We start from the raw sequence: 25,727 nt of genomic DNA on the forward strand, positions 1-25,727 counted from the left end.
AACAACCTGGCCACAGAAAAATCCATATCTTGACAGTGAGTTACTCTTATAGGCATCTGTTTCCCACTTTATCTAGCATAATTAAGACTTTAACACATGGTTTCCTGTGCATACAATGTGTAACTATTTGAAACGTGCCAATTGTATACTGTCAGTGTCCACCAAGGAAACTGGCTTGTTCTGGCAACAGGTGTACTGCTGCCAGGCTCAGCATGCCTAGAGGAGCAGCTCAGAAGACAAGAGAGCAGGCAACTGGAACAGCTGAGGAGCAAGCTCCATTTAAAAATCCATTTAGCTTCTGCTTCTACTTACCTGCCAGGCCAATGGAAGCAGTGGAGAGTAGACCTATAGTAAAAAAAATGTTTGGAGATTAGCTATAGCTGAGAAAATAACCTATACTGAATGACAAAGCTGGTGATTTCCATTACTTCCTATGGGAACATATTTAATTTGTGATTTGTCCAATCTCAGTCCCTCCCTGGTTTATGCCTGAAACTGCCACAGCCAATCAGCAAAACCAAACAAAAGAAAAGCTGATTTGTTCAATCTCTCTTGCTCCCTGATTTGTCTGATCTCTCTCCGTCCCTCCATGGTTTCTGCTCAAAATGGCTGCTGGCAACAAGCAGAGCATGAACAAGTAAGGAAGTGGGCAAGCTTCAGCTGTTCAGATATCTTAATCAGCAGTTTGGGTATAACTGAAATTTTTGATAACAAGTGTTCCAATAGTGGGACCTGTGTGTACTAGTGAAAGGGGTCTACAAAATATGTTATCTGCTTCATCATTACAAATCTAGATGTTGTGACAATGTATACTTCTTGATAGTTGGATACTTCAGTTGGAGAAGATGACCTCATTGCGGACAGATGCTGCCCTGCAACCCTGGAAGAATAACATCAGAGAATCCTGCAGAAAAATGAAAAGAGGGACAAATAGTATAGGGACATGAATACTTACCAGATATCTGGAGAGACTTCGGGGAGGGGTGTTATGATTATGTTTATTTGTCTAGTTATATTTTGTTATATGTATATGAAAACCAATAAAAAGTACTTATAGAAAAAGCAGTGGAGAAAGAGGCATTTGATACAGTAGAATGGAGATTTTTCTTTTATGAACTGAAAGTATTTGGTTTTATACTCCAATTCTTAACTTGGATTTGCTGAAAGATGAGGAAGTGTGACCCTGTTGATTATATTGATGTGCTTCCAGAGGCAAGGCTTTTTGTGAACAAGGACATTGTTTTTCCTTTTGAGACTGTGGAACTAAAAGTTGCCATCCATACCATGTCAAACTTTTGTGTTCATTTTATTTGATCACTCTATTTCCAGTCTATACCAGTGGGTGGATCATGCAAAGATGTGTTTGGAACAAAACAATTCACACTTTGCACCACATCCATCATATCTATCACTTCCCTTTTCCACTCATGTGTTTCCTGACCACGAATGCATGTATTTCATAGACCTGCATGTGCTTAAAAAAAAAATTTAAAAATTGGAATGCTGGTATTTCAGAACTTTGACTTCTGATTGGCCACAGTCAGTTCTCCTTTTCCAACTGTACTTCATTTCTAATCACAATAATTTGTATTGTGTGATTGAAAAACAGCCTATGTCTTCTGTACAATGACACATGCACACAATGTAACTGGCAAATACCTCCTTTTACTAAAAGTTGGAACATTTATTATGGTCATTCATTGTAAAGTGCTAACAGAATTGCTGGAAACCTTAAATTGCAATTTTTCAAAAAATAAATAATAGAGCTGCAGAAATTTGTCCATATACACTGTGCAAAGGTCTTTAGTAAAGAGATCTCTGCAACATTATAAAAGTAGTAACATGCCTGGCAGTAATGGAAAGAAACAAAATTGCATGGATAGTGTGATCAGGGGAGAGCAGAAGAGAAGAGCTGTGATTAAAGGATAGCTTTCTGGAATTGTCATTTACCCAAATCAAAACCATAGCCAAATAATCGTAAAGGGTAAAAGAGCAAAGAGGCATCCATACATAAAGTTATGGATGAAAGGAAGAAACATCGTGGGGTGTTTGCAAAAGGATGACAAGATGGTGTGGATGCCATGGAAAAACCACAGGAAACAGAGGAAAACATTGCACAATGTCTTGTCTCAAAACACCATTGATGTTTCAGGGGCTTTCAACCATGGCAGCCTTCTGGTTAGGCCCTCTTGAGTTGGAACTGACTCCAGATGGTGGTGTTAGGCAATGATTGCTTGACCCCTTGCCAAATGTGCTTTGGGCTCCTGCAGCATTCTCTCATTTCTCCCATGCCATTATACGTTTAGATAAAAGTACTGGGAAAGGGTTTTGTAATTACAGAGTGAAACAGTTTAATAATTAGAGTGTGTAAATGGAAACTGCAGAGTTTAAAGTACCACAGTCATAAATGATTCTAGCAAGTATATGTAGAACAGATAGAAGACCGAAACATATGGTGTGCCTGGTAATTGAGATGTAACCCACGGATGTGAAACTTGTAGCCTTCCAGATGACGTTAGCCTTGCCATCAGCCCCAGCCAGCATGGGCAATGATCAGAGATTATGAAAGTTGTAGTTCAACATCATCTGGAGGGCTAAATGTTCAGTTTGGGGGGTAGCAGTTGTGCATGGGTTCCTAGGTGTTTGAAGGTATAGGAGACAGAATGGATTGGAGAAATGTGATTGAGAGAAGAGAGCTACTAGCAATTCAAAGAAGGAGTTCAGGTTCTAATGATTTTTTGAGAGTCCATACTCAAATAAGTAAGAGAGGTCAGTGCCCATATTCTCAAACAACCAAAAGAAGGGCTTCTATTTTCTGGCGATCTAGGATGAAGGCACTTCTAAAGGTGATTATTTTGAACCCCAAGATTGCTCTTCTCTCCATTTTTACTGCGGATGCCCAGGACCTTACTCAAATGGATCTTCTTATCTGCCTTATCGTGGCAGCACAGCTTACCGTTGCTAGACACTGGAGAACTTCAAATGCTGACCTGTTTGAAGTGTGGTTCATGCAAGCTTGGGACTTAATTTTAATAGAAAAGGCAACAACAACTTCAAGACCTGAGGAACAATGCTAAATCAAATATACAACATGGCTTTGGTTTTTTTTGTATGCTTTGACAACAGAACATGACTACAGACCACCTACAGCTCATGAAGATTTATGGAAGGACACTTTTATTTGACAGGAAATATTTACATGATACTGAATTACTTTGAAATGAGACTGTGCTCTGGTGAGGGTGTGGGTCTTTATATCTTTTCTTACGTTGCTCAAACGGGAAAGAAGTCATTTAAATAAACCCAGAACTTCCTACGTCTTTACCCTGCCCCCAGCATCGACCATGATGATCAGTCTCACTGGAGTCGATTTTCAGTCTCTAGCTCTACTGGCCAGTCAGCTGCAAGGTGTATATGCATGCATCCAGTCAGCAATCACTGTGCTGCTAGGTCCCACCTTGATCTGCAGCTCACAGTTTTTTCAAGCAATTCCTTCTCTTGGAGAATGAGCTTTTAGCAATTTCCATTGAAAATAGCCTGAGAGGACATTCATCCCTCACCCAGATTTTCCTTGTGATTGGCAACATTAGCCAATCAGAAGTCATCAGGACACAGCCATTTGCATGGCAGAGAGGTGCTTCTAACTGATGCCCCCAACCAACCCTGTACTTGCTGTGAAACCTCAGCTTTCTCCAGTTCTTGTGTGCTGCCCTCTAATTGGGTCCTGACTCAGTCACACCTCTTTGGACTGTGGTGGAGCAAGAGCAAAGCTGGATTGCTCAGCTACCTCCAGAGAAGCAGGCAGCCAGAGGTATCGCAGCAAGGGGGAAATCCCTCTTGCTTTTACAGTCCTCTTTGTAGCAAACCTTTTGAGTTCTCAATCAGGCTGGATGTTACACAAAAAGTGAGGGGACACTGATGAAAAAACAACAATAGCATGTTGCCACTTTCTGATGTGTCATTGAATATTTAGTTAAAGTGTTACATGCGTTTAAGAGGTCTCAAAGGAGGGGGCATTGGTTTCTTGATCCTCTCCTTGATAATGAATATGTTGGCAGGCATATAATTTGCTGAGCTATTCCTCATTTCTGTAATGGATGTATATATTTTGTTTTGGTGTGCTCAATAAACATCATTTCTGTCTTGGAAAAGACCTGTGTGAGTCATTGAGTAAATCTGCCAACATGCATTGATAACATAATTTAATCCTAATACATGAGACTCTTGGAATATGTGTTTAGTAAAAGCATGGTTTTACTCAGGAGGTGCATCAAATATGGTAGGAGATTTCACATTAACGTGCTGCTGAATCCAATTCTTGCTAGATGAGTGCGCTTTGGAAGGAGATATGCCCAGAGGTGTTTGACTTTTAATCAATAGAGGCAGAGGCAAGATGCAAAAGATAATGGAAGGATGTTGCGAAATTACTGTAGACTTTGAGTCTGATACACACTTTCTGAATCTTTATGAGGCTGGAATGGAGTACCAATCTAGTAGCAATTCAGCTCCAAAATCTTGGGTAGGTTTCTGCACTTGGCCAATGGTTGTTTGTCCACCCATGGTGTTAACTTATTTTGGAAGGTGCTGAGTTGTTCAGTTCACATTTGGGGGGAATATTTTTTGCTGTGAACATAGGGTCTACAGGAGAGCCATGGAACAGAATGGAAGCAAACTGGTCAAGCCAAGTCTGGCTCAGTTCTGAAGCAGGCTGAACTGTCTTTCTGGAGGGCAGCGATCCGTGCAAGAACTGTGAGATCCAGGAAGACTGACAAAGCTATAGTCCTACGGCAGAAGAATGGACCCCTTTGAGGAGGACATTCAGCCATGTAGTTCTAATTCTACTAAGTAGCTAGCAGGAGACAGTGTAAGGTTCCTGCTGGTGCAATAAGTTCCCCTGCCTTCCCTTTGCCCCCCCCCCAATTGACTTGGAGGTGGGGAGTTAGGGAAACTCCCAGAACAGCACACAGGAAGGGAGGGGCAGCTCTTTCTGTCAGGCAAACAGAAATGCTTGTGCTGTGTTCTGCCAAAGATGGACAATGATGACCACTAAAGTCACTCTTTAACAGGCTTTATTTACAGGCTGAGTTAAATAAGGAACAAAGCAAGAGGAAACGGACATCTTACAGCTCCATCTATGGTTGGAGAATCACTTTCCCTTTTTGGGCACACAATGGGTTGAATCCTTATAGGTCTGCAGTTGGTCAGATAGGCTTTCTAGAATAAGTGCTGATTCTAGCAAGCAGTGACTAACTCTTACGGATCTCTACAAAGCTGTGCTAGTGTAACTTCTTGCAAGTGCTAGGTCCAGGCCTGTGCACCTCTGAGGACATTCAAAGGGAAAATTTGCAGAGCATCACATGTAACTTTGTAATACAATGGTCTTCGGCATATGTCCAAATACAAGCTGATGGAATGTTTGTGGGGATGGCAACCTAAGGCCCATGGGCCACAAGTGGCCCACAGGGGTTGTTTAACTGGCCCATGAGCCGCCCCTGAACTGAGCCGCCCATGTGGCGAGTCCCTGCGCGCTGCACTAAAGCAGCGTGGCGCGGGGACACGTTTCTATGGCGCTGGAAATCGTGTCTACGCAGACGCCAAAAATCGCGTCTGCACCGACGCTGGAAATTGCACCTGTGCAGACACTGGAAATCGTGGGCGCGGAGGGATCTCCGCTGGAGTGAACCGGCCCAGGCGAGGTAAACCTTGCCAACCTCTGCCCTAAAGCAGTGGAAAGCTTTCTGCAGGTTTCTACCCCCAATCTGTCATTCATCAATACAAAGTAAAGGTAAAGGTAAAGGTACCCCTGCCCGTACGGGCCAGTCTTGACAGACTCTAGGGTTGTGCGCTCATCTCACTCTATAGGCCGGGAGCCAGTGCTGTCCGCAGACACTTCCGGGTCACGTGGCCAGCGTGACATCGCTGCTCTGGCGAGCCAGCGCAGCACACGGAACACCGTTTACCTTCCCGCTAGTAAGCGGTCCCTATTTATCTACTTGCACCCGAAGGTGCTTTCGAACTGCTAGGTTGGCAGGCGCTGGGACCGAACGACAGGCGCGCACCCCGCCGCAGGGATTCGAACCGCCGACCTTTCGATCGGCACATCAATACAAAACTGTATTTTATTTTGACAATTTATATACCACTTAATCTGCCGTCACCTCTAAGTGGTGTACAGAAGACGTAGTACAAAGGGTTGGACCCCAGCCACATGCAGCACCATTTTAGTTGGGAAATAGGATGGAAAGAAATGAAGAGAGAGAGAGAAATAGGCAGTCATAAAGCAAAGGGTATCAGGGAGTGAAGGAATCAGAGAGACCACACCTCTGTGCTAAAGCTCATTTCCCATTTTTGCTTCTTGTGCTTAGCTCTTAAACTTCGTAGCAGGGTTTCTGCTTGGTCTGGCGGCCTTCTGGATCTCAGCTTCCTGCCCTTTTATTTGTAGTCGTATAAATATTATATTTTTAAGGGAAATGGGGAATGCAATCAGACAAGATGTAATAAACCATAATAAAACAAAACCCTACTTTCTGTGTGTAGTTTTTTGATGGAGGGGGGCACACTTGGTCATCCAGATCAATCCCAGGTTCATTCATTCAAGCAAATAGATCCTCCTATGGAGTCCGTATATCTGAAAACTTTGCATATTTATTGTGCTTACAGAAGGTCACCACCTCAAGTTGCTAGCCAAGTCATGTATTTTGCCCTTTGTATGATGGTGGGTCAGGTGGACCTTTTTAAGTCATGAGTTAATTCTCCATGAGTTGGTAGAAAAGGATCCCCTGCCCCCCCCCCCCAGATTACTCGTAATTGTCTGATCTCTGTCGCTGTGCATACTGGCATGCAGTTCTGGTCTATATCAGAAGTTGTCATTACAGAATTTCATGGTGGTGGCGGAGAATGGTGAAGGATTGTTGGGGAGAGTTGTAAAGACGTGCAAAGAAGAAACAGAAGACTGAAGTTGCAGGATTTTGGCAACTTTGGACTTTCGACCTGCTGAGAACTTGAAGCAAAGACTGAAAACCCTCTCAAGGCTCAGAGAGAGAACCCTTCTTGAAGCAACTGTATCGAGTGTGTGCATTTGTGCTTACTAATTAAAACAACCTCCGGTAGAGTTTGTCTGCTGCAGGAATTTTAATCGTTTTGCTGAACTTCTGACTGGGCAGTAAGCCAACTGATTATTGGGCACAAACTTCCAAAAGCCCTTTCCTTCCATTATTGTGTTAGATAGTGCCCTTAGCCAGTTATACTATCCCTCTGACAAGTTCCAAAGGACAGGGATACAGTTTGATAAGACACTGACATATTCCGATTTCAAATGAGTTACCAAGATCATGTTTGCGTGGCTGATTACGTGTCAAAAATCAGCCAAATAATATGGCATAATATTGCATGTACAGCATTCCAACACCACCACATGCCAGTGCTGGTTGCTGTGTTTGGGGTTTGACATATGCCTACTATTGCCTTAGGATATTGTTCAGAACCCATCAGTTTACTCAAAGGGCAGGGGTTTCTGAGGTGTGTGTCAGGGTCAAACAAAGCAGTTAGCAGGTGTTTTAGTGGTATATACAGCCATTCTGCAGCTGGTGGAAGAGAGCATGCCTCTTTTCATCTGGGAAAGTGGAGACACCCCATCATTTGCATCAATCACAGTTTAATTTCAATTGTTAATGGGAAATAGGAACCCCATAAAAAGGAGGGGAGAGAGTACCCAGCCTCTTTTGATTGTTTTCCTCTTTGTGGCTTCTATGCTGATCTAACTTTTTTTAAATAAAAAAACCCCCAGAAAACCTTGTTATCACGTCATTCACTTGTTGGAACAAGGGAGTTTCTGTCAAATGACATCATTGCTTCCATACTGAAAAAAGTACCAGAGCTCTGAAATGCTTATGTACCAAGTTTAGGTTGGCTAAGAATAAAACACAAGAAGACACCTTCCTAGGGAAATGGTCTCCCTTTGTTTCATACATGAACACTAACAGAGATTGCAGATTTGGAGGATAAGGGCTGTTTTTTCCTTCTCTTTAGAGATTTCCACACCTGATGACAACAGGAACAGACTGCAGTAGAATTTGGTATGGTTGACTTTATGTACTGCTGCATGAAGGAGAGACGTGGAAATTGTAACCCAAGTTTTGAATATTGTTTATTGAGTTTGTACTTCCTTTGAAGAAGTTCATTCAAAATTATTATTTTTTATTTAAAAACAACAGGGCTGTGCTTCCCTGTACCCCCCCCCCAAACCCTGCTGTGCTTCTATCCACATATCTATTCAATGGAGATGCCTTTCTCGCTGTCCCCAGGCAAGAAAGACAGGCATTCCTGGTTGATTGATGTGCAAAAGCCCCACCTCAAATTCTGCCTCTTCCCCACAGCTCCCTTTTGCCCCATGCTTGGCTCCACCCACTTAAACGCTTCTCACCTGCCTGCTGTTGCTTTCTGCAAGAACTCTAGCATTCTTATGAGAGGCGCTTGTCTACATTATGCAAGAGAAACTCCCTTCGCTCCCAGCATCGTCAAGAATTGAGACTGTGACTGTTAGTGCAAAGCTAATGCCCTATGGCACTGCCCACCCCTTTTCCTATTTTTGCTACTTGTGATATTGTTGTTTTCTTCTTCTGACCCTCCTGTATTCTTTTTGTAGGTGTGACACAGGCTGGGAAGAGGAATACTGCAAACAATGTGTGAGGATGCCAGACTGTAGCCATGGGACTTGCTGCTAACCCTGGCAATTCAGTTGCCGAAGTGGCTGGCCAAGCAGGTTCTATGACCAAGGTAGGCCACACCACTTGGGACAGGGTGGGAACATCTTGAATAAAGTCAGGACAGGGAAAGGACACAGTGTTATATGCTCAGCTGCCTTATACTGCCCACATGGCCTTGTAGCAAGCTCTCCAGCATTCACACAGGATTCTTCCTTGACGCCGATATGTGTCAGAGCGATCCAACTGCAGCCCTTGGCAGTCCTGGACAGAGAATGTTCTGTCACCTGTTCTCAGTTCGTAAGCGGGACTCTCAGCCGTGTGTGGAGTGCATCTTTCGTTAAGCTGCAGATATCAGGAAAGGGTCCCACATTGCAGAGGGGAACATTCCCAGTCGTGAGGTACCAATTGTCCAGTGTTTGTGTCTCTGCAGGGAGGTCACTGCTGCCCACTGTGCAGAAGATGCTGAAACAGGGAGTCTGGCTTCTGGCTGAGAACAGCAGGGGAATCAAGCTCTGCCACCTTCCCAGCATGCATCACCAGCACTCGGTCTGAGTCCAGGATAGTGTTCAACCTGAAATAAACACAGCAGCAGGGTAAGCTCTTATTTTGGAAAGAGCAGAGAACTGAAAAGTGCTGCCCTCTCTTTTACCACAGTACCTCAAAGTGGGTAAAAGAGTACTCCCTTTCAGCTACTGCTGTAAATCTATAGGCACCTAACAACTGTTAGGTGGCCATCCAGCCTCTTCCTATGAGGGATGCTGTAGAAGTGATATTCTCTGCCTTGACTTTCTGACTGTTGAGGTCCCTTGCAACTGTGTGGCTCTGTGCATCTCTCAGGTGTCAACGAGTTTATTTTATTTTTTTGGATGCAGAAGCCTTCAAGCATGTGAATAACAAAGCAATTTTGAAACAGCTTTGCTAGCTTGTTTGTTGTGTGTAAGAACTAGACCTAAGCCTCACGTTTCTTATTTGTTACTCACTGATAATATAATTGAAGGCCTGCAAGATATAGCCTGCAACCCTGTGCAGCCTCTTACTAAGATGAAAAGCAGAGCTGCTCTTCTGGGTATTTTGCAACATTCGTACAGAAGAGGTCAGGTTGTATACACACCACCGTTTGCTGTCTTACAAGTGATTGCTGTAAGTCACTCTGGGAGCCCTGTCAGCTAAATAACAGGAAAACGCTTCAGGTAAATAATACATCGATAGCCATGTTAAGTGATAATTATCTTTGACTACTATGAAGTCAGTTGCTGCATGAAATGGGATTCAAGCTACCTAACAGTGGGACATACCGTATTTTTCGCTCTATAAGACACACTTTTCCCCCTCCAAAAATTAAGGGGAAATGTGTGTGCGTCCTATGGAGCAAATGCAGGCTCCATGGCTTCAGCAATGCAAAGCCTGGAGAGCGAGAGGGGTCAGTGCGCACTGATCCCTCTTGCTCTCCTGGCTTCGCTTCGCTGGAGAGGTGCTGCGCAGCTTTCCCTCTCTGTGCAGCACCCCTTCAGCAAAGCGGGAGAAGAAATGGAAGGGGCTCCGCTTCTCCTGGCGCTTCGCTGAAGGGGCGGTGCGCAGAGAGGGAGAGAATGCTTTTTTCTTGTTCTCCCCCTCTAAATCAAGGTGCGTCTTATGGTCGGGTGCATCCTATAGGGCGAAAAATACTGTAATTTGACTAAAATTAGGAAAGCTAGGAGCAAGACTTGTGGATTTCATTAAAGCTCTCTTTCCTCCCATAATCCAAGCACTGATAATAATTAATACTTCCTGAAGCACTTCAGATTTGTAAATCAAAAGGCATGTGGTTGTGACATCCGTGCATCTGCCACCCACTGTGGATAGTTATCATCTGTTCAGAGAGCTGGGTGTGCAAGCAAAAGTGCATTAGGTAAATAAAGTTGAGGCAAGGTGATTCTGTGATCCCTGAGCGTTGCAGCTTGAAAGCTGGAAAACAGAGGCTAAATGAGAAACAAAAAGGCACCTGTGAGCTATAGTCAATACAGTTTTGTCTGCGAATCGCTGGCGGATGGTCTGTTGGAGTAATCGGTCTGTCTTCTGATCCACACTTGCTGTGGCTTCATCAATGCACAGAACCTGTCAATGAGACAAAATGAAAACACTTAGAAGAGTGTCGCTGATGAACACAACTCTTGGCCCTGCTTATTAATACAACACATTTAATTTAATCAGGCACTGTGGAATCTAACCGTTGTAAGAACCTGAGAGCCATGCTGGGAAGCCCACAAACAGGGACTGAAGGCAAGAGGCCTTTCCAGTGCTGCTTGGCCCCCAGCAACTGGTATTCAGTGTTATACTGAAAAAGGACATTGTCCACTGTTGCCCCTAGACTCTGCAATGCTGTATCTTTTTGCACAAGATTTCCCTGATCCATAAGGCCGAATGCTATACCATTGGTATGTTTGTATAGCATTTTTAGCTCTGCATCATTATATTGCTCTGGTTTTGTACCTTTGTACTCCTAGAAGTATGACAGTGCTTCTTTAGTTTCTAAAAATATTAAGCAACTTAGAAATGCTTTTAATTAAAGAAATTAAACACTGCCTCTGAACCTGGAGGTGCGATTTAGTTAATAAATTGTTAGCCACTAACTGTCCTGTCCTACATTGATTTGTATAAATTGAATAAAATTGCTTTTTTCAGTACAGTGTGAGCTGTTCAATAAACATTTGGGGAATGAGTTTTGTAGCCAGCTATCCTGGGGGCCACCTCCACATATTGTGGTAGCAAATTCCATAAACTAATTCTGTACAGTGTGGAGAAATATGGTCTTTTGACTGTCTATCTCAATAAGTGACTCTGAGTTTTAGAGTTTTAAGAAAAAGCCTAACTTTTCTCTCTATCCACTTCCTCAAACCATACACTGTACATACTTTTATGGTCCTCCATAGTGTTCCCCCTTAGTCACTTTTTTTCTCAGCTCAAAAGACCCGAACATTGTCACCTTTCCTCACAGGGAGAATGCTCCATTTTTTATCCAGCTTTTTCCCTTTTTGTGATTGAGCTAATACACCCTCCTCACACCTTCCAAGTCTTGCAGTATGATCCTTCCCCACAGTTGTCCCAAACAAACAAAAAATATCAGGCATCTTTGTGGAACCCACTTTGAGAAGACATCACTCACCTTGGCCTGGGTCAAGAGAGCCCTTGCTAAACAAACCAGCTGCCTCTGTCCTACGGAGAGACTCTTTCCTCTCTCCCCCAGCTCACAATCCAACCCACCTGCATGGAGCAAGAGAGTGGAGGAGTTAATGTAAGTTTCAAAACTTTGCCTCTACTTAACACTAGTTCAGATGAATGAGAAAGGCCTGAATGTAGGCAAGAAGGGCTGAGATAGGAACAAGAAACAAAGATCACAAACCCTCTGTGCCAGCCTTTCTCAACCTGTGGGTCCCCAGATGTTGTTGAACTACAACTCCCATCACCCCTCGCTAGCAAGGTCAGAGCTCAGGGATGATGGGAGTTGTAGTCCAACAACATCTGGGGGCCGACTTAGTTGCCTTATAACCCCTTTCGCCCCTGGCCATTGGCCATGCTGGCTCAAATGATGGGAGTTGTAGTCTAATGACATCTGGTGACCCAAAGATGACGGAAACTGCTTTTAAGGGTTTTACTGAGGCCATTTTTATTTTATTTTTTTAAAAATCACAACAGCTTCCACTGGTTCCCAGCAACCTCCACCCCATAGTTGTTTAGTGAATTTTCCTTCAGCTTACTACTCTGGCCAGTATTCAAGACCCATAGGTTCTGGCAGATTCTTTTCTAGGCTCTTAATATTTCCATCTCCCTCCCAGCAAACATAACAAGCAGTCCATTTCTGTTCTCCAAAAAATTCACTCACCCATCTCTGTAATCACTGCCTGAAGATGGCATTGCTCTAGGACTTGCAGCAAGTCGGCATCTGTGTATTGCCCCCGAGGGTCCAAGTTCTCACGGATTGTCCCACTGAACAAAAAGGGATCCTGGGGGATTATGGCCAACTTAGACCTAAGAGGAAGGACAGAGGAAGGCTCACTGGACTGCACAGCTTAGAGGCGAACAGGGCCAATGGGAACCTGACATTCTGAGACAGCCCCTCCCCATTGCAGTAAATTGACTTTTCAAGCTGCTGCAACAGCGACACTGCTGCCATTGTGGCTTACTCCTTGACCTACCTCAGTGCTTTCAAGCCTACAGAATGGCTGTCAATGTTGTCCAGGAGGATCCGGCCAGCTTTCAGCTCCACCATACGGAAAAGGGCCAGAAAGAGGGTGGACTTGCCGGATCCAGTCCGCCCAACTATCCCCACTTTCTCCCCAGAGTAGATTGTGAAAGTCACCCCATCCAAGGCATTGGGTAGGTCAGGCCGATAGGCCAGCACTACTTGCTGGAACTCTATGTGACCCTGACTTGGCCAATCAGGTGAAACCTTGAAAGAAGAGAAAAGGTGTAAGCAATAATGCAGCAGCAATACTTCCTTATCCTAAGTCCTTTTTGATTTGCCATCACCATGATCAGCAGTGGGAGCAGAGAAGATCCAAGGGCCCCAATGTGACAATGCTTACTGTTGTCTCAGTTGCAAAGGTGACAGTGGCTGTCATTTTGAATCTATTGGGGTCCAGGTCTAGAAGTGAGATGAAAGATGACCGAGCTTCCCTGTACCCTTGTCTGATGAGCTTTTGTGCTTGCTGTTGACTTCAGTGATGGTGGAAGAGGCTTCATTCCATGAATAGGACTCTACTGTGCATACCATTGGCCACAGAGAAACTAGGGGAGGTTTACCAATCCAAATCAATAAAACAAGCTGCCATTGCATCAGATTAGCTGAAGGTCTGTCCCCTTCTGGTCTTTTTTTGCTGGGCTTTTAAAAATATCTCCTCCTCCTCTACCTTAATCCCTGCTGACAAGCTGAATGAGGAGCGAAGAGTGAAATTCCTTGAAGGCCAGATAGCTCCCCAAACCCTTGCTGTTCTGGTGAAGCAGGATAAATATGGGAGGGGAACTCTCTCACCAAAAGGGGCAGGAAGTTTGTTGACAGTAGTTACCCGCTCCAGGATGCCTACCTCCTCCTCTGAAGAATGCTCAACAGATGGAGAACTAATGCAGACCAAAGAGCCTGTGTGGAATCAGATGTTCTGCAAGAGCACCTCCAATCATTCACAGGAGACCCAGCAAGGAACCCTTACCTGGAGCAGCTCCTCTTGAGGCTCCACTGGAATCTCTGTTGCATATTCCTCAGTACGCTCCACACTCACCATCATGGTCTCTGTCTGGGTGAAGCTGTTGATGAGTCCAGATAACAAGTTTGTGACCGAAAGGGCATAGGAAAGGGCCAGGCCCACAAGACCTGTGGGGACAAAAAGGGTGCTGTCAAAAAGCACAACAACTCTGAAGCAAGGAAAACAACAGTGGCCCAGTTCCAATATGGGTAAGTAGAGGAGAAAGAGAGAGGTCAACATGTTAAGAGGGTGTCCCTTGGAAAAGAATTGATGGGGTGGATTTTTCTTGCACATTCAAAATCTAACTGGTGTCCTAAATTATTTTTAGGGTATGTAAGACTGGCTTTCAATTCTTTTCTCTGCCCCTTGATGTCTGCACCAGCTCACTTGCTTCAGCTACTTGTATCTATCTAATTATCCCATACGTATACTGGGCAAGATGAGCATTGCTTCTCTTTCCTTCAGTGTGCTTCTGTCTGCCTTTCATGGCCTTTCATTTGGGAACAGAGAAGTCTGTCAAACTATAGGGGAGTTCAGCTGGATCATTGGCTTTCAACTGGGCTGGGTTGTAAACTTAGGCAGGCTACAGTATCCCCACCCCCTTCTTTCTTTTTTAAAAGAGAAAGATGGGAAAGAGAGATATGAAAATAGAATGTATGCAGTGGGGGGAAAGAAAAATGACCTGCAGCTGGATAGTTGCTGAAGAGAGGCTGAATCTTAGAAAAGATTTTGCTGTGTATTGTGTGCCGAGAAAGAACTCCAGAGAGGAATTTAATGGCAGATGTCTGGAAAGTTCACTCTGTGAGATATTGATGGCTGTGGTTCGCATGTCAGCTTGATAACAGCAGAATGGAAGAGAACATGACCTTGTACCACTCAGATAAGCACTGCAAAGAACTGAACAACGAGAGAAAGAACTCAACTCTTTCAACACTCCAGGTCTGGAAGGGCTACACACATGAAATGGATGGTATATCTACAAGATGAAATTGAGGTGAAGGTGAAAAAGCAGGCAGCTAGAAGAATGGTTAAATGGCAAGTGAAGGATTTCAGCTGGAGACTAAATAAGAAATGAAGCAGCTATGGGGGAAATCTTGGACATATGATTGAAACAGGAGTGGGAAACCTGATTTTAAGAAATTGTATTAAATTAACTTGGTTTGATTTGTAATAATTTGGAAAATCAATAAAAAATGAAAATACAGTATAAAAAAATGACAAATGAGTCCCGTAGTACATGCTGGTGTAAAGGTCTGTCCTGGGTGGATCAAGCTACTATTTAGCTGCTTTCTAGCCCTCCCAAGAGCAGATATCCAGGATCCATGTCAGAGAGTGGTGGAAAGAAGAAGCATTCTGGGATGTCAATGTTAAAAGATGACCACAGATGAAGATGCCTCCTTCAGAGGTCATATTCAGGTGGCTCACCAGGGTTTCCCATTTTTTTCTGGTGCTGGATGATGGCTATTCCTGCAATAGCAGTGACTACAGCAACTCCGATCATCTGCAGCCGAATGTCCAACCACTGCATTGCGGTGTTACTGGCAAAACGGCAGCGCTGATTCAGTTCAAGTCGCAGCTGGTTCTCTGTCTCAAACCTAGACTGGATACAACCCAGAGGTTAATATCAGGAAGAGATCCATTGCAGATGTCAGTACCTCTTTTTCTCAGCAGTCACAAGACCAGTTCCCCAAGTCAGCCCTTTCTGTGCATATTTAGACCTTCCCTGCCTGAAGAGCAAAACTCACCTGCCTGTGGCCCTGGTTGCTCGGATTGTGCTGAGGCCTGTCAGGGTCTCTGAGAAGTGAGTGTAGATGGGGGACAGAGTGAGACTGTAGAGGCGTTTGAGTTCGCGGGAGGTGCGCCGATAATAGTGCTGAATTGAGTAGTAGATGGCGGCCAGGGGCAGCAGAACAAGGCCGATCCAAGGCAGGCCATAGGTGATCATCACAAGCATGCCCAGCAGCCCAAATATGTTGGCCAGGAAGATGTTGAGAAGGAATGGCAGGCTGTCATCCACACAGTACAGATCTGAGGAGAAGCGATTAAGGATGCGGCCCGTTGGCGTGGTGTCAAAGAAAGTCACTGTGGCCTGGCAATGGAAGAAAGAGATTGTAGCGAACCATTGTGTGCTGTTTCACACTTTTAGAGATTCATCTGAGTCCGAAAAAGAAGCTGTGTCCAGAGGCTGTTTTTTGTGGCAGCTAAGTAATTTAGAGATTATGGCACACATCAGCTACTTAATTTTTGTACTCAAGACAAAACACTTATCATACAATACATGCTTCTCCCAAATGTGAGTATTATTATTTTATTATTATTAATAAACCTCGCCATAAGCATTTTGATGGGCCATTGCAAGGACCTGCACCCATGTAAGTAGAGTGACCTCAAACCAAAGCCCAAGAGGGAAGAAGGCTAATCAGATTTTCTTGCTGCATAAACTGTGGAAGAGGAACAGGGAAGAATGCTAGTTTGAGCTTGCCCAACGGGATAACACGCCATCTCTTTTATTTTCCCTCCTCTTTGCACAAGTTTTTAACAAAGACATCTCATCCCAGTACAAAGTCACCTTCATGATCCAGCCATGAGACTTGCTGTGGGGAAGAGGAGGATCCTAAGCAAGTGACTATCTTATCCTAACCTTGGTTTGTGTGATTATTTTTAAGACAGATATAAGAACTGTATAACCCGTTTTAAAGAAAGAAAAAATATTGCGTTTCCAAAACATAGTAATGATTATTTTCTCGAGCCATTTCTCTCAAGAGACCTCTGGGGTTCGTGGTCAGCACTTCAGCAAAGGATTAATATATTCTACAACAGTCAGATGAAATTAAATGGGGTCTGGACATATGAACCCCAAAGAAGAGCAAAGCAGGGAGGTGGGCTTTAAGAGTAGCTCCCCTTCTTCTCCTGCCTGTCCCTGTCCCCAAGCAGAGCTTCCAGGACCCAGAGCTGTCCTGTCTGATAGACTTTACCTTCATCACCCTTTTAAGCAGCCTGTCGTGAATGACAATTGCAGCGTGAATGGTGCCATAGGCAAAGAGGAAGGCTCTCAGCATCGTGAAGACAGAATTGGCCCCAGCAATGCAGCCGTACACAGTTAGGTAAAAGTTCACGTCCAAAGTGCCATTTGAAGGAACGGAGGCAAAGACTGGAGAGCTGAGGAGACAGACAAGATCAGTCAGGAATGGCAGCTCACCTGATGTCCAGCTCCTTTGCCAGGTCTTGGGCAAAGTCAATAGGCAAAGTCAATAGGACGCTCTCAAAGTGAGGAGGAAGGGGTATTCCTAAGAAGGCTCCACGCTGGTCCCTCCCATTATACTCAGGCCTGGTGCAGCATCTGAGGCAAAGAGGCAACCCAGGGTCTCCCTGACAACACCCCAGTGAGTATGGGGGAAATGTCAGGCAGTAGCAGATTGGGGTGGGGTGGGGAGCTGAAGCAGCCAGCCAGCCAGCCGACTTGCCTGGTAGTCCTCCCTTCATGGCCAAACCCTTGAAACAGAAAAAAAAGTTGTGCCAGCCTGGGTAGGATTATCACCCCACCTCCATGCTTGATAAGCTTGCCAGAGGGACCCAGGCATGGGCCAGAAGTTCCCCAATCCTTCCCTGCACCCAGGTGCCCATTTCCTCTCAGCAACCCATCTGGTAGGTTTTTTTAGATCTTTCCACCTCTTTCCGCCAAGCTTCTCTTTCGTTTCTATAAGTTTTGGTGGCTCTATCGGTAGTGTTCGGTTATCCACTCATGCCAAGGCAAGCCTTCACAAACCGGCTGCGAAAACAAAGCCCACGTGCTTCTGCACATTCACTGGCGGACTTAGTCCTCAGACTCAGTTCATAGCTTATACCAACATACACGAGTCCCCCATGGGAGAAGAGCAGCAACTGTGAGGAAGGCAAAGCTGGCAGGCTGCTGACAGAGGCGTTTTCTGGACGGGGTAGGCTGGAAATCCAGTGTGACAACCACCAGTCAGAGACATTTCTAGAAGCTGTAAGAATGCACAAGTATCAATGAGTGAGATTTAACTTTACCGATTCAAAAGTTAGCAGCTAGTTAAGAGGCTTTTCATGTGAGTTTTGTGTTGTAAATGTATCAACACATGTATCTGTCCATTTTAACTGTCCAAACTGTTAGGGTGTGATTCACCTCATGGGTCCTGTCAAAGCAAGCCCTGTGCAAGGGCTTTGGCTTGCGCCATGGGGTTTCTCCCCTTCTTCTCCGCCCCTTGGTGCTCCCTGAAATTGGTTCAGAGAACTCCACAGAACAGAATGGGGGGGGGGCAGGAGAGGGAGGATAGCTGTCTCAAGAGGACACAGAATTTATGGGAGACAGCAAGAAACCAAGACCAGAGGAGGAAGAAAGTGAAATCCTTACCTTGCATCAGCAGCAGTGAGAGAAGGATGGACAATGCCAGGCAGCTGCCCACAGCCAGCCAATATGCTTGGTAGACCTGGAAAGCCACAGCCCCTTCTTTCTTCTCTTCCTCTTGCTTGAGGAGACAATTTGCTTCATTTGGCTTGTCTTCCTCAGGCTCTACCTCTTCTTCTTGGCTATATTCAGTGGGTACTTAGGAGGCAGAAAACAACTACAGGTCATGGCGTGCAGGAAGGGTTCCTTGTTGGGCAACCAGGTACCCTTGAGTTTAAAGACTTCCCATTTTATGATATATTTTCAGTTAAATTAAAATACCTGGCAAACCCACACTTCCATCAACTGCATCCTACTTTGGTCTGTAGACCTGGCTGTTTATAACTGGGAGCTATGCTCTTTTCCTTTTCAGGGCAGACATATGTCACTCCCAAATTTGCTTAAAGCAGAGGATGAGATCTCCTACTGCGTCTGTTCCCCCCTGCCCTTACATACAAACAAAATAAAGCTTCTGAAGAAACCTCATGCTAAGGCTAAAATGCAGTGTATGTGTGTGCGTGGTCCTTATACTAAGAATCTCTGGCCCCTGGTGTCTATTTTACTGTCTGTAGTAGGTTTAGGCAATTATTTTAACTTGATTTGATTCATTTATAGACCACCTTACATCAGATTAGGATTCCAGGACAATTCACAAGATAATGAAGAATAACCATACATTAAATAAAACCAGAAGCTTATAACTCTTTGCTCAAAATGAAACAAGGAGGCCTACATGCTCAACTGGGGAGTAAGTAATGTTCCTTCTTTGCCTTAGATTTCCAAGCTAGTTCACTCCTCAACCTGGCCAACTAGTCCTGATGGGAGGTCTAAAAGGTCACAAACAAAAAGACTCATACTGTAAATGTTTTGGTTCAGTTACCATGTATCTGGCAGAAGCATACTAAAATCCTCCTGAAAACACCAAGAACTTACTTTTATCCTTCTTTGTCTTGTCCATCTCCCTGAGCTGAGGGGCAGCTTGCACTAGTGGCAGGATCTCATTTGGAGTTCCTAGAAAAAAATACCAATAGGGTTGCATTGGGCAGAAACTTAACTCTGTATCTGTTACAGTGCAATATCATCTGCCCGAGGCTCCTCTCTTTGGTCCTGAGTTGCCTTTCTGCATAAGAAAGAGGTCCTGCATGGAATATTCTCTAATCCAGCATGGTCTCCTGTTGGCTAAAGGTGTGTGTGTTTTGGGGGAGTTTCACCAGTTGCCCTTTCTTTCTGCAATCCTCAGCACCACCTTCCACTCTATTCTGGAGGGTCTACCAATCCTCCACAGCAGATCCTTAGGAGCACTGAAGGGGGAATTGGCAAAAATGGCCTCCCCTCTTTTTCTGCATGTAGGAACATCCTGTGAGTGGAGTTCTGTCTTTCCACATAGAGCAGCATGCCTAGAAAGATTTCTGCTCTGTAATCTATTTGGAAACCTCATTTGCACCCCTTAATAATTCCCTTCTCCCTAATCTCATCTGCTCACTTGCATTGTTGTTGCACTTTCCCCTATTTTGGATATTTTAGTAACACAACATATTCCTTGCAAATTCTGTTGTCTACCCACATTGTGGAAGTTTCTGTTTTATTATTTGATTTAGCGTATTTATGGTCCGATAAACCTTCAGGGTAGCTTACAAGATACAAAATTAACAAAACCACCTTTAAAAAAATCATAAAAACAACAATAAATGAAACAAAACAATTGAATCAATAATTAAAACGTATTAAAAAGTGCAAAAAAAAAAACAACCAAACAAACTGAAGAAGAAGAAGAAGAGTTTGGATTTGATATCCCGCCTTTCACTCCCCTTCAGGAGTCTCAAAGCGGCTAACAATCTCCTTTCCCTTCCTCGCCCACAACAAACACTCTGTGAGGTGAGTGGGGCTGAGAGACTTCAGAGAAGTGTGACTGGCCCAAGGTCACCCAGCAGCTGCATGTGGAGGAGCGGAGACGCGAACCCGGTTACCCAGATTACGAGACTACCGCTCTTAACCACTACACCACACTGGCTCTCTGCACAGGGACAACTAAAATACTACCTGCTTGATTTCAAAAAGACCGTGTGATTCACCCTCCGAATTCCCACTCTGAGGAGGGCAGCTCAGAACCTAGGCATAGAGAAACAAAAGTGGTAGAAAACACCAGGCTATACCTGTCTTGAGTATTCTGCCGTTGTCCATTAGCAATAAGATGTCAGCCTTTTCCAAAAACTCTGTTCTGTGGGTGCAAAGAATCCTGGTCTTATGTTTGAGAATTCCCAGAATGCACTTCTGCATAAGGTGTTTGGCTACATCTGCATCAACAGCTGCCAGTGGGTCATCGAGAAGGTACAAGTCTTTATCCTAAGGAAAACAGCAATATAAATATTAAGGCTTTCTGACTTTGAAATACTAAGGATGGTAAAAAAGAGAGGAAAACATCTGAAAATGAGCTTCGTTTGTTTGTTTGTTTCAACCTAGTTCTTCTTAAGGGCAGGACCTGTCAATGGAAGCATCACCACTTTTATTTCAAGTTAGTGCCATCTGAGGCTGCTTACCCAGCCCTTTATCTACCTGGTAAACAGCTCTGGCAAGCGCAACTCGAGCTTTCTGTCCCCCGCTGAGTGTAACTCCATTCTCGCCCACCTCTGTCTGATCGCCTGCTGGCAAAATCTAAAAGTTAAACAGAGAGATGATAAGTAATTTAAAGAAGTGTTAAACAGATGCACTGAACTATAGCAACATCCAGGAGCCCTGACTTTGGTTCACAGCTCTAGTGCGAAGTCCTTCTGGACAAGCAACCAGGTGCCAAAATGTCTGCACAGAAACCAAGGAGATTAAATGGCAGTTGGCAGCCACTGCCAAAATCAGACCACCTGTTGGTCGATCTGAATCCATTGAAAGGAAAGCAAGCAGAACCTTCCTAACGCATTGTGCTTGGGACACGGTTATATCATTAGTGTGAGCACAAAGTGGCAATTGTTGACAAGAGAATATGACAAACATGAAGTAGAAAAATGCTATTCCAGTTCTTTTCAGTCCAAAGGCAGAGTGAATATAAGAATACACTGAAAACAGAAGTTTACCTCTCAATATTGATGAGTCCCAAAAGAAACATATAATTAATAACAGTACTTTGACCATAATCCTAGGGAATTCAGTTGCACTTAAGTCATTTGAAACATTGGGCTAGGTTAATCATTTTAAATGAGGCTTCCACCGATTTTAGTGGAAAGTAAGCATGACTAACTTTTTCTACATAGGGACAACTGTATACAAAAAAGTTGTATTAAGAAAATGCAACACAAAATTCAAAAAGGAGGGCTCTCAGTAATGTTGCCAATTTGACTCGGTTCTGTTTACCATTGAAACAAGAAGCTAGGAAACAGCTATGGAAGTCCATATTACTAAGACTCGCATTGCTAAGCTTTAGTTGGTCTTCTTCTCAATATATTAATTTTGAGACTGCACGGTTCCATATCCAGCCTATTAAAAGCTCTTACGTTGTGCACTGGGAATTCCCAAAGACAGCCATACATCAGATTGTTGAATGCACATAGAGCACCAATGGTCCCTAGGAAGCCAACCTATTTTTTTCTCATAGGACACTCACATTCAAGTCATCAGAGAGAGCACAGGCCTCAATGACTTCCTGGTAAAACCTGGCATCATATTCCTTCCCAAAGAGGATGTTTTCACGGATGCTGGTAAACTGGATCCAGGGCTCTTGCGTGGCCAAGCCAAATCCTTTTTCCAGATCCCAGACGTAAACTTGCTCACCTCGACTGTATGCATCCCAGAGATGGGCAGGAGAAACAGACAAAAAAAAAAAAAAGAGGAGGAATTTAAAATTGCCATGAGAGTGGGTATGGAAAACAGGCCTTTCCAGTCATTAATTTCGATGAAGTTTGATGCTGCACCTCTGTGTGCTTAGGAGTTTTCTAATTGAGAATCCTTGTCATGATTAGGCTTGTGGTTACCTAATAGTGAGGGGGAAACACTTTGAATGGGCCCAGTGAATAGTGTTGGAGAACCTGATATTGCAAGTATTGCTGAAGCTTAGAAATTGTGGAACTTGTATGGGAGGCCTCTGATAATCCCATATGTAAGAGGAGGATATAAGTATAATGAACACATCAATACTAAAGAACATCACCGCAAATAATCAGATTATTATTACCTTGTATGCCCTGGCAGTGAAACAGGTTTTGTGGCTACACTCTGGTGAGACCAGATTCAAGCCTTGCAGGTGAAATCATGGGTTCTTAAGACACAGGAAGCAAAGCAGTATCAATTGTTTACCTACTGAGTTCTCCAGTGATGGCTGCCAGCAAAGAGCTTTTTCCACACCCAACTTTCCCAACGACTCCCACCAGTGTGCCCTGCAGAGGGAAAGAGGCACCAGCTGTTTCTGAGTTCGTTCTGCAACCTTGCTGTAGCACTTCACAAACATTCATTCATTCAGAACACATTCTTGTTCTCTCTGCAGAATGGAAGTACAAAGACTCCCATATCAACACGGCTGACCCACCGGCCTGGACTGTTGCTCCTTGTTGCTCACCTTTGCCACCACCAGATCTTGAATAAAGAGCTGCAAACTTCCTCTGGGCATGTGGGATTCAGCATTTTCTTTGCTTGCTGGTGACCATGAAAAGGTGGTGCAGCGCATTTCCAGAACAGAAGATGGGTCAGAAGGGCCGTCTGCAAGGGAAAAGCAGCAGCACAGCTATAGGTAAATAGGCAGGATTTAACAACGTTGTTACATGCGTGGAATGAGATCTACTCACACAATGGTACTTTCCCCCCCTCCCTCTCTGCGGCACCTAAATCTGCTCTGGAGAGTTGGGGAGAAACCCAGAACAGGTTTAGCAGGTATGCAATTGGAGGAGAAGGGGGCAAAGTCCTGCTGTGTGAGTGGACCTAGTTCCTCACATGCACACCACACTCAATGCTGTGGTGATTTCCACCCATATTCTCAAGAGGTACATTTGGGAACTATGAACTTTTGCAGTCTTTTGCAGGAATCTGTCTTGGACCATCAGCTGCCTCCTTAAGAGGGCTATGCAGATGATCCAAAATAAAGAAGATATCCATCTTTCAATAAAAACTTGCTTATTCCTTCCCCTGCCCATGGGTTTCACAACCTTGGGCGTTCAGAGAAACCTAGAGTGTTACCACTGGAGCTGCCTGGTGGAAGCAACAAGATGGGAACTCTGTATTAGCAAATGAGAGGAAACTGGCATCCGGAAAAGGAGCACTGCTATCAGGATACACTTGAACACCAAATCTTGTGGTTGAGTCCGTAGCCAAGCAGAATACCCAAAGGAACAAGCATCCCCCTTGCTCTTTTCACATCTATTCCCAACGACTCAAAAGCACGTCTTACCCAACACCACCTGTTCTCCAGTTTCCCCAGTCACCATACCTCTGCTATAGTAAGCATCCAGATCCTGGTCTGTGAGCTCGAGGAAGTGCTGGACTCGATCCAGAGATACTTTGGCTTCTAAAATCCCATTCAGCACCCAGGGGAAATTATTGAGAGGTAGAATGAGCATCCCAACAAGTGCCAAAGCTGTAAACACCTATGGGGAGAGAAAAGATTTCATGGGATGAAAAAGCTCAGAGGGTTGCCCACCATATATCTAGCCATTTAAGCAAAGAAATGAAGTTCCCAAAGACAGCCAGAGAAAAGCCATTTTATTAGTTGTGAACAGTGTGATGTGTGCTCAAATGTTCAAGGTGTGTTTTAAGTGGACTTCCATTAGGGAGCATTATCTTGGGGTCTATGTCTGAGAAACATCAGCTCGGATTTAACCTTGCTGAGCAAGCTTGAATTCCTGAACTGTGATAGGAGCCAAGGCTACAAAAGCCTAAGAGGAGGGTAGAGAGTCTGAGATGGGAAGGAAGAAACAATCACTGCTGGTTTAATCTTTAATACTTTCATATTGTTTACTTTCATATTATGACTTTACTAGAGAGGATTTGTATATTTTTTATAATAGTGGACAATTGCTTCTTTATTCATCTTGCCTTCTAATCGATTCTGCTTTTATATATTGATATTTGTAATAAAAGAGTAAAGATTGAAAGCCCATGACCCTTGTTTTGCCTAGGCAATGCTCTGTATAGTCTGTCTCACTTGTGAAGCCACTTGCTTCTCACATTCTAGGGAAAGCTATCACTAAGGTAGGAGGCCCTTACTTCTGACACTAAAAGCAATTTATTTTCCCCCTTTTTATTGCTCTTCAATATCAGCAATGTTTAAAATTGCTGGAAGTTTGCCTGAGCAGTGATACCTTCTGAAGCCTTTTCATACGCCATGACAGTTTATTCATCTGTTCATTTATTTATATAAAAGAAACCTTTCTATCCCATGACAGTGAACATTCATCACTAAAAAAACAAAAAGAAACCTAAGAAATGTAAAATGAACAATAAAACCAAAATAACTTAAAACAAACAAATAACATGCTGGAACAAAGTTGCCTTCAACTAGCTAATTGTTAGGAAAGAGATACAAATCTCCTGGGGTATCGCAATGGAAAATGCCCTTTTGTGTATCCCAACCAACTTCCTCTCTGACAGTGGCAGGATGTACAAAAGGACCTCCCCAGTTGATGTCATTGGGTGGACAAGATCATATAGGATGACTGTTGTTCAAGTATCCTGGCCCCAAACAGTGTAACACTTTAAAGGTAAATGGCCATTACTTTGAATTGAACCTGGAAACGAATGGGTAGCCAATGAAGCTGGAATAACAAAAGGAGTCAGCTGCGTATCCCAGGTAAAGGGATCATCAAGGAATGGGCACAGCTCTTACCTTGGTAGCAGAGAGCTGGTGTCCAAGTAGAACATAAGTGATGAAGATGACAATGGAGACAACCACAGGCAATGCTGCCCAGAGGTAGACACACACAGCATCCAGGTACTTGATTGCTCGAAGGCTCTTCAACTCCTTAGCTCTGCAAGTATACACTCTACTGGCAAAATGCTGCTCCCAGGTGTAGAACTTGATCACTCGCATGCCACACAAGAACTCTGTCATCAGCTGCAGGTAAAGGGAGATGCAACACAACAATCACTGGCATCTCTTTTTCACAATGCCTTCAATTTCAGCTAGGGCCTAAGTTAGCTATATGAGACACAGCACAGAATCAAAGTCATGTTCTCTTCTTGCTTGGTGATGTATCGGGGAAACAAAGTGCAACACAAATACTGGGATGATCCATTTAAAGTACTGTAGCCAGAAACCCAATTCCTTCAGTGAAAATGTATACAAAGGGAAACATCCCCTGAGGAGGGCTAGAGCACACGCAAGAGGTCACAGCTTCAACTCCTTGTATCTTGTTAAAGGACCTCCGACACCAGAGCTGGGTAAGAGCTCTGCCTGAGACCTGGACGTACCACTGCCCATTACAATGG

The 25,727-nt window shown here is 44.1% G+C and overlaps 2 protein-coding genes across 12 annotated transcripts in view; one reads left to right on the plus strand and one right to left on the minus strand.

Moving 5' to 3' along the window:
- The window catches only part of LOC114594508 (zinc finger protein 318-like), a 28,497-nt gene extending 17,129 nt beyond the window's left edge, over positions 1–11,368 (plus strand). For 3 of the 6 annotated variants that reach the window (XM_028724310.2, XM_077925681.1, XM_077925682.1), the window contains one exon: positions 824–4,151. The gene's annotated coding sequence lies outside the window, so the exon portion shown is untranslated. Of the gene's footprint in view, positions 1–794; positions 4,152–8,028; positions 8,076–8,644 lie in introns of those variants that run through there. The other 3 variants (XR_013392177.1, XR_013392176.1, XM_077925680.1) reach the window with 3 other exon arrangements.
- Positions 8,129–25,727, minus strand: part of ABCC10 (ATP binding cassette subfamily C member 10) — a 37,101-nt gene continuing 19,502 nt past the window's right edge. For all 6 annotated transcript variants that reach the window (XM_028724301.2, XM_028724302.2, XM_028724303.2 and 3 more), the window contains exons 4-22: positions 25,126–25,353; positions 23,731–23,887; positions 22,867–23,006; positions 22,608–22,687; positions 21,919–22,090; positions 20,880–20,978; positions 20,480–20,669; positions 19,260–19,337; positions 18,294–18,485; positions 17,775–17,907; positions 16,897–17,080; positions 15,667–16,010; positions 15,347–15,516; positions 13,889–14,049; positions 12,878–13,131; positions 12,565–12,710; positions 11,848–11,945; positions 10,687–10,799; positions 8,129–9,276 (exon numbers count right to left, since the gene is read on the minus strand). In XM_028724301.2, coding sequence (XP_028580134.2) covers positions 9,141–9,276; positions 10,687–10,799; positions 11,848–11,945; positions 12,565–12,710; positions 12,878–13,131; positions 13,889–14,049; positions 15,347–15,516; positions 15,667–16,010; positions 16,897–17,080; positions 17,775–17,907; positions 18,294–18,485; positions 19,260–19,337; positions 20,480–20,669; positions 20,880–20,978; positions 21,919–22,090; positions 22,608–22,687; positions 22,867–23,006; positions 23,731–23,887; positions 25,126–25,353 — 3,075 coding nt within the window. In that variant the 3' untranslated portion in view covers positions 8,129–9,140. The remainder of the gene's footprint in view (positions 9,277–10,686; positions 10,800–11,847; positions 11,946–12,564; positions 12,711–12,877; positions 13,132–13,888; positions 14,050–15,346; positions 15,517–15,666; positions 16,011–16,896; positions 17,081–17,774; positions 17,908–18,293; positions 18,486–19,259; positions 19,338–20,479; positions 20,670–20,879; positions 20,979–21,918; positions 22,091–22,607; positions 22,688–22,866; positions 23,007–23,730; positions 23,888–25,125; positions 25,354–25,727) is intronic.

This window comes from Podarcis muralis, chromosome 3 (assembly GCF_964188315.1).
Source record: "Podarcis muralis chromosome 3, rPodMur119.hap1.1, whole genome shotgun sequence".
In the NCBI taxonomy this organism is placed as follows: Eukaryota; Metazoa; Chordata; class Lepidosauria; order Squamata; family Lacertidae; genus Podarcis; species Podarcis muralis.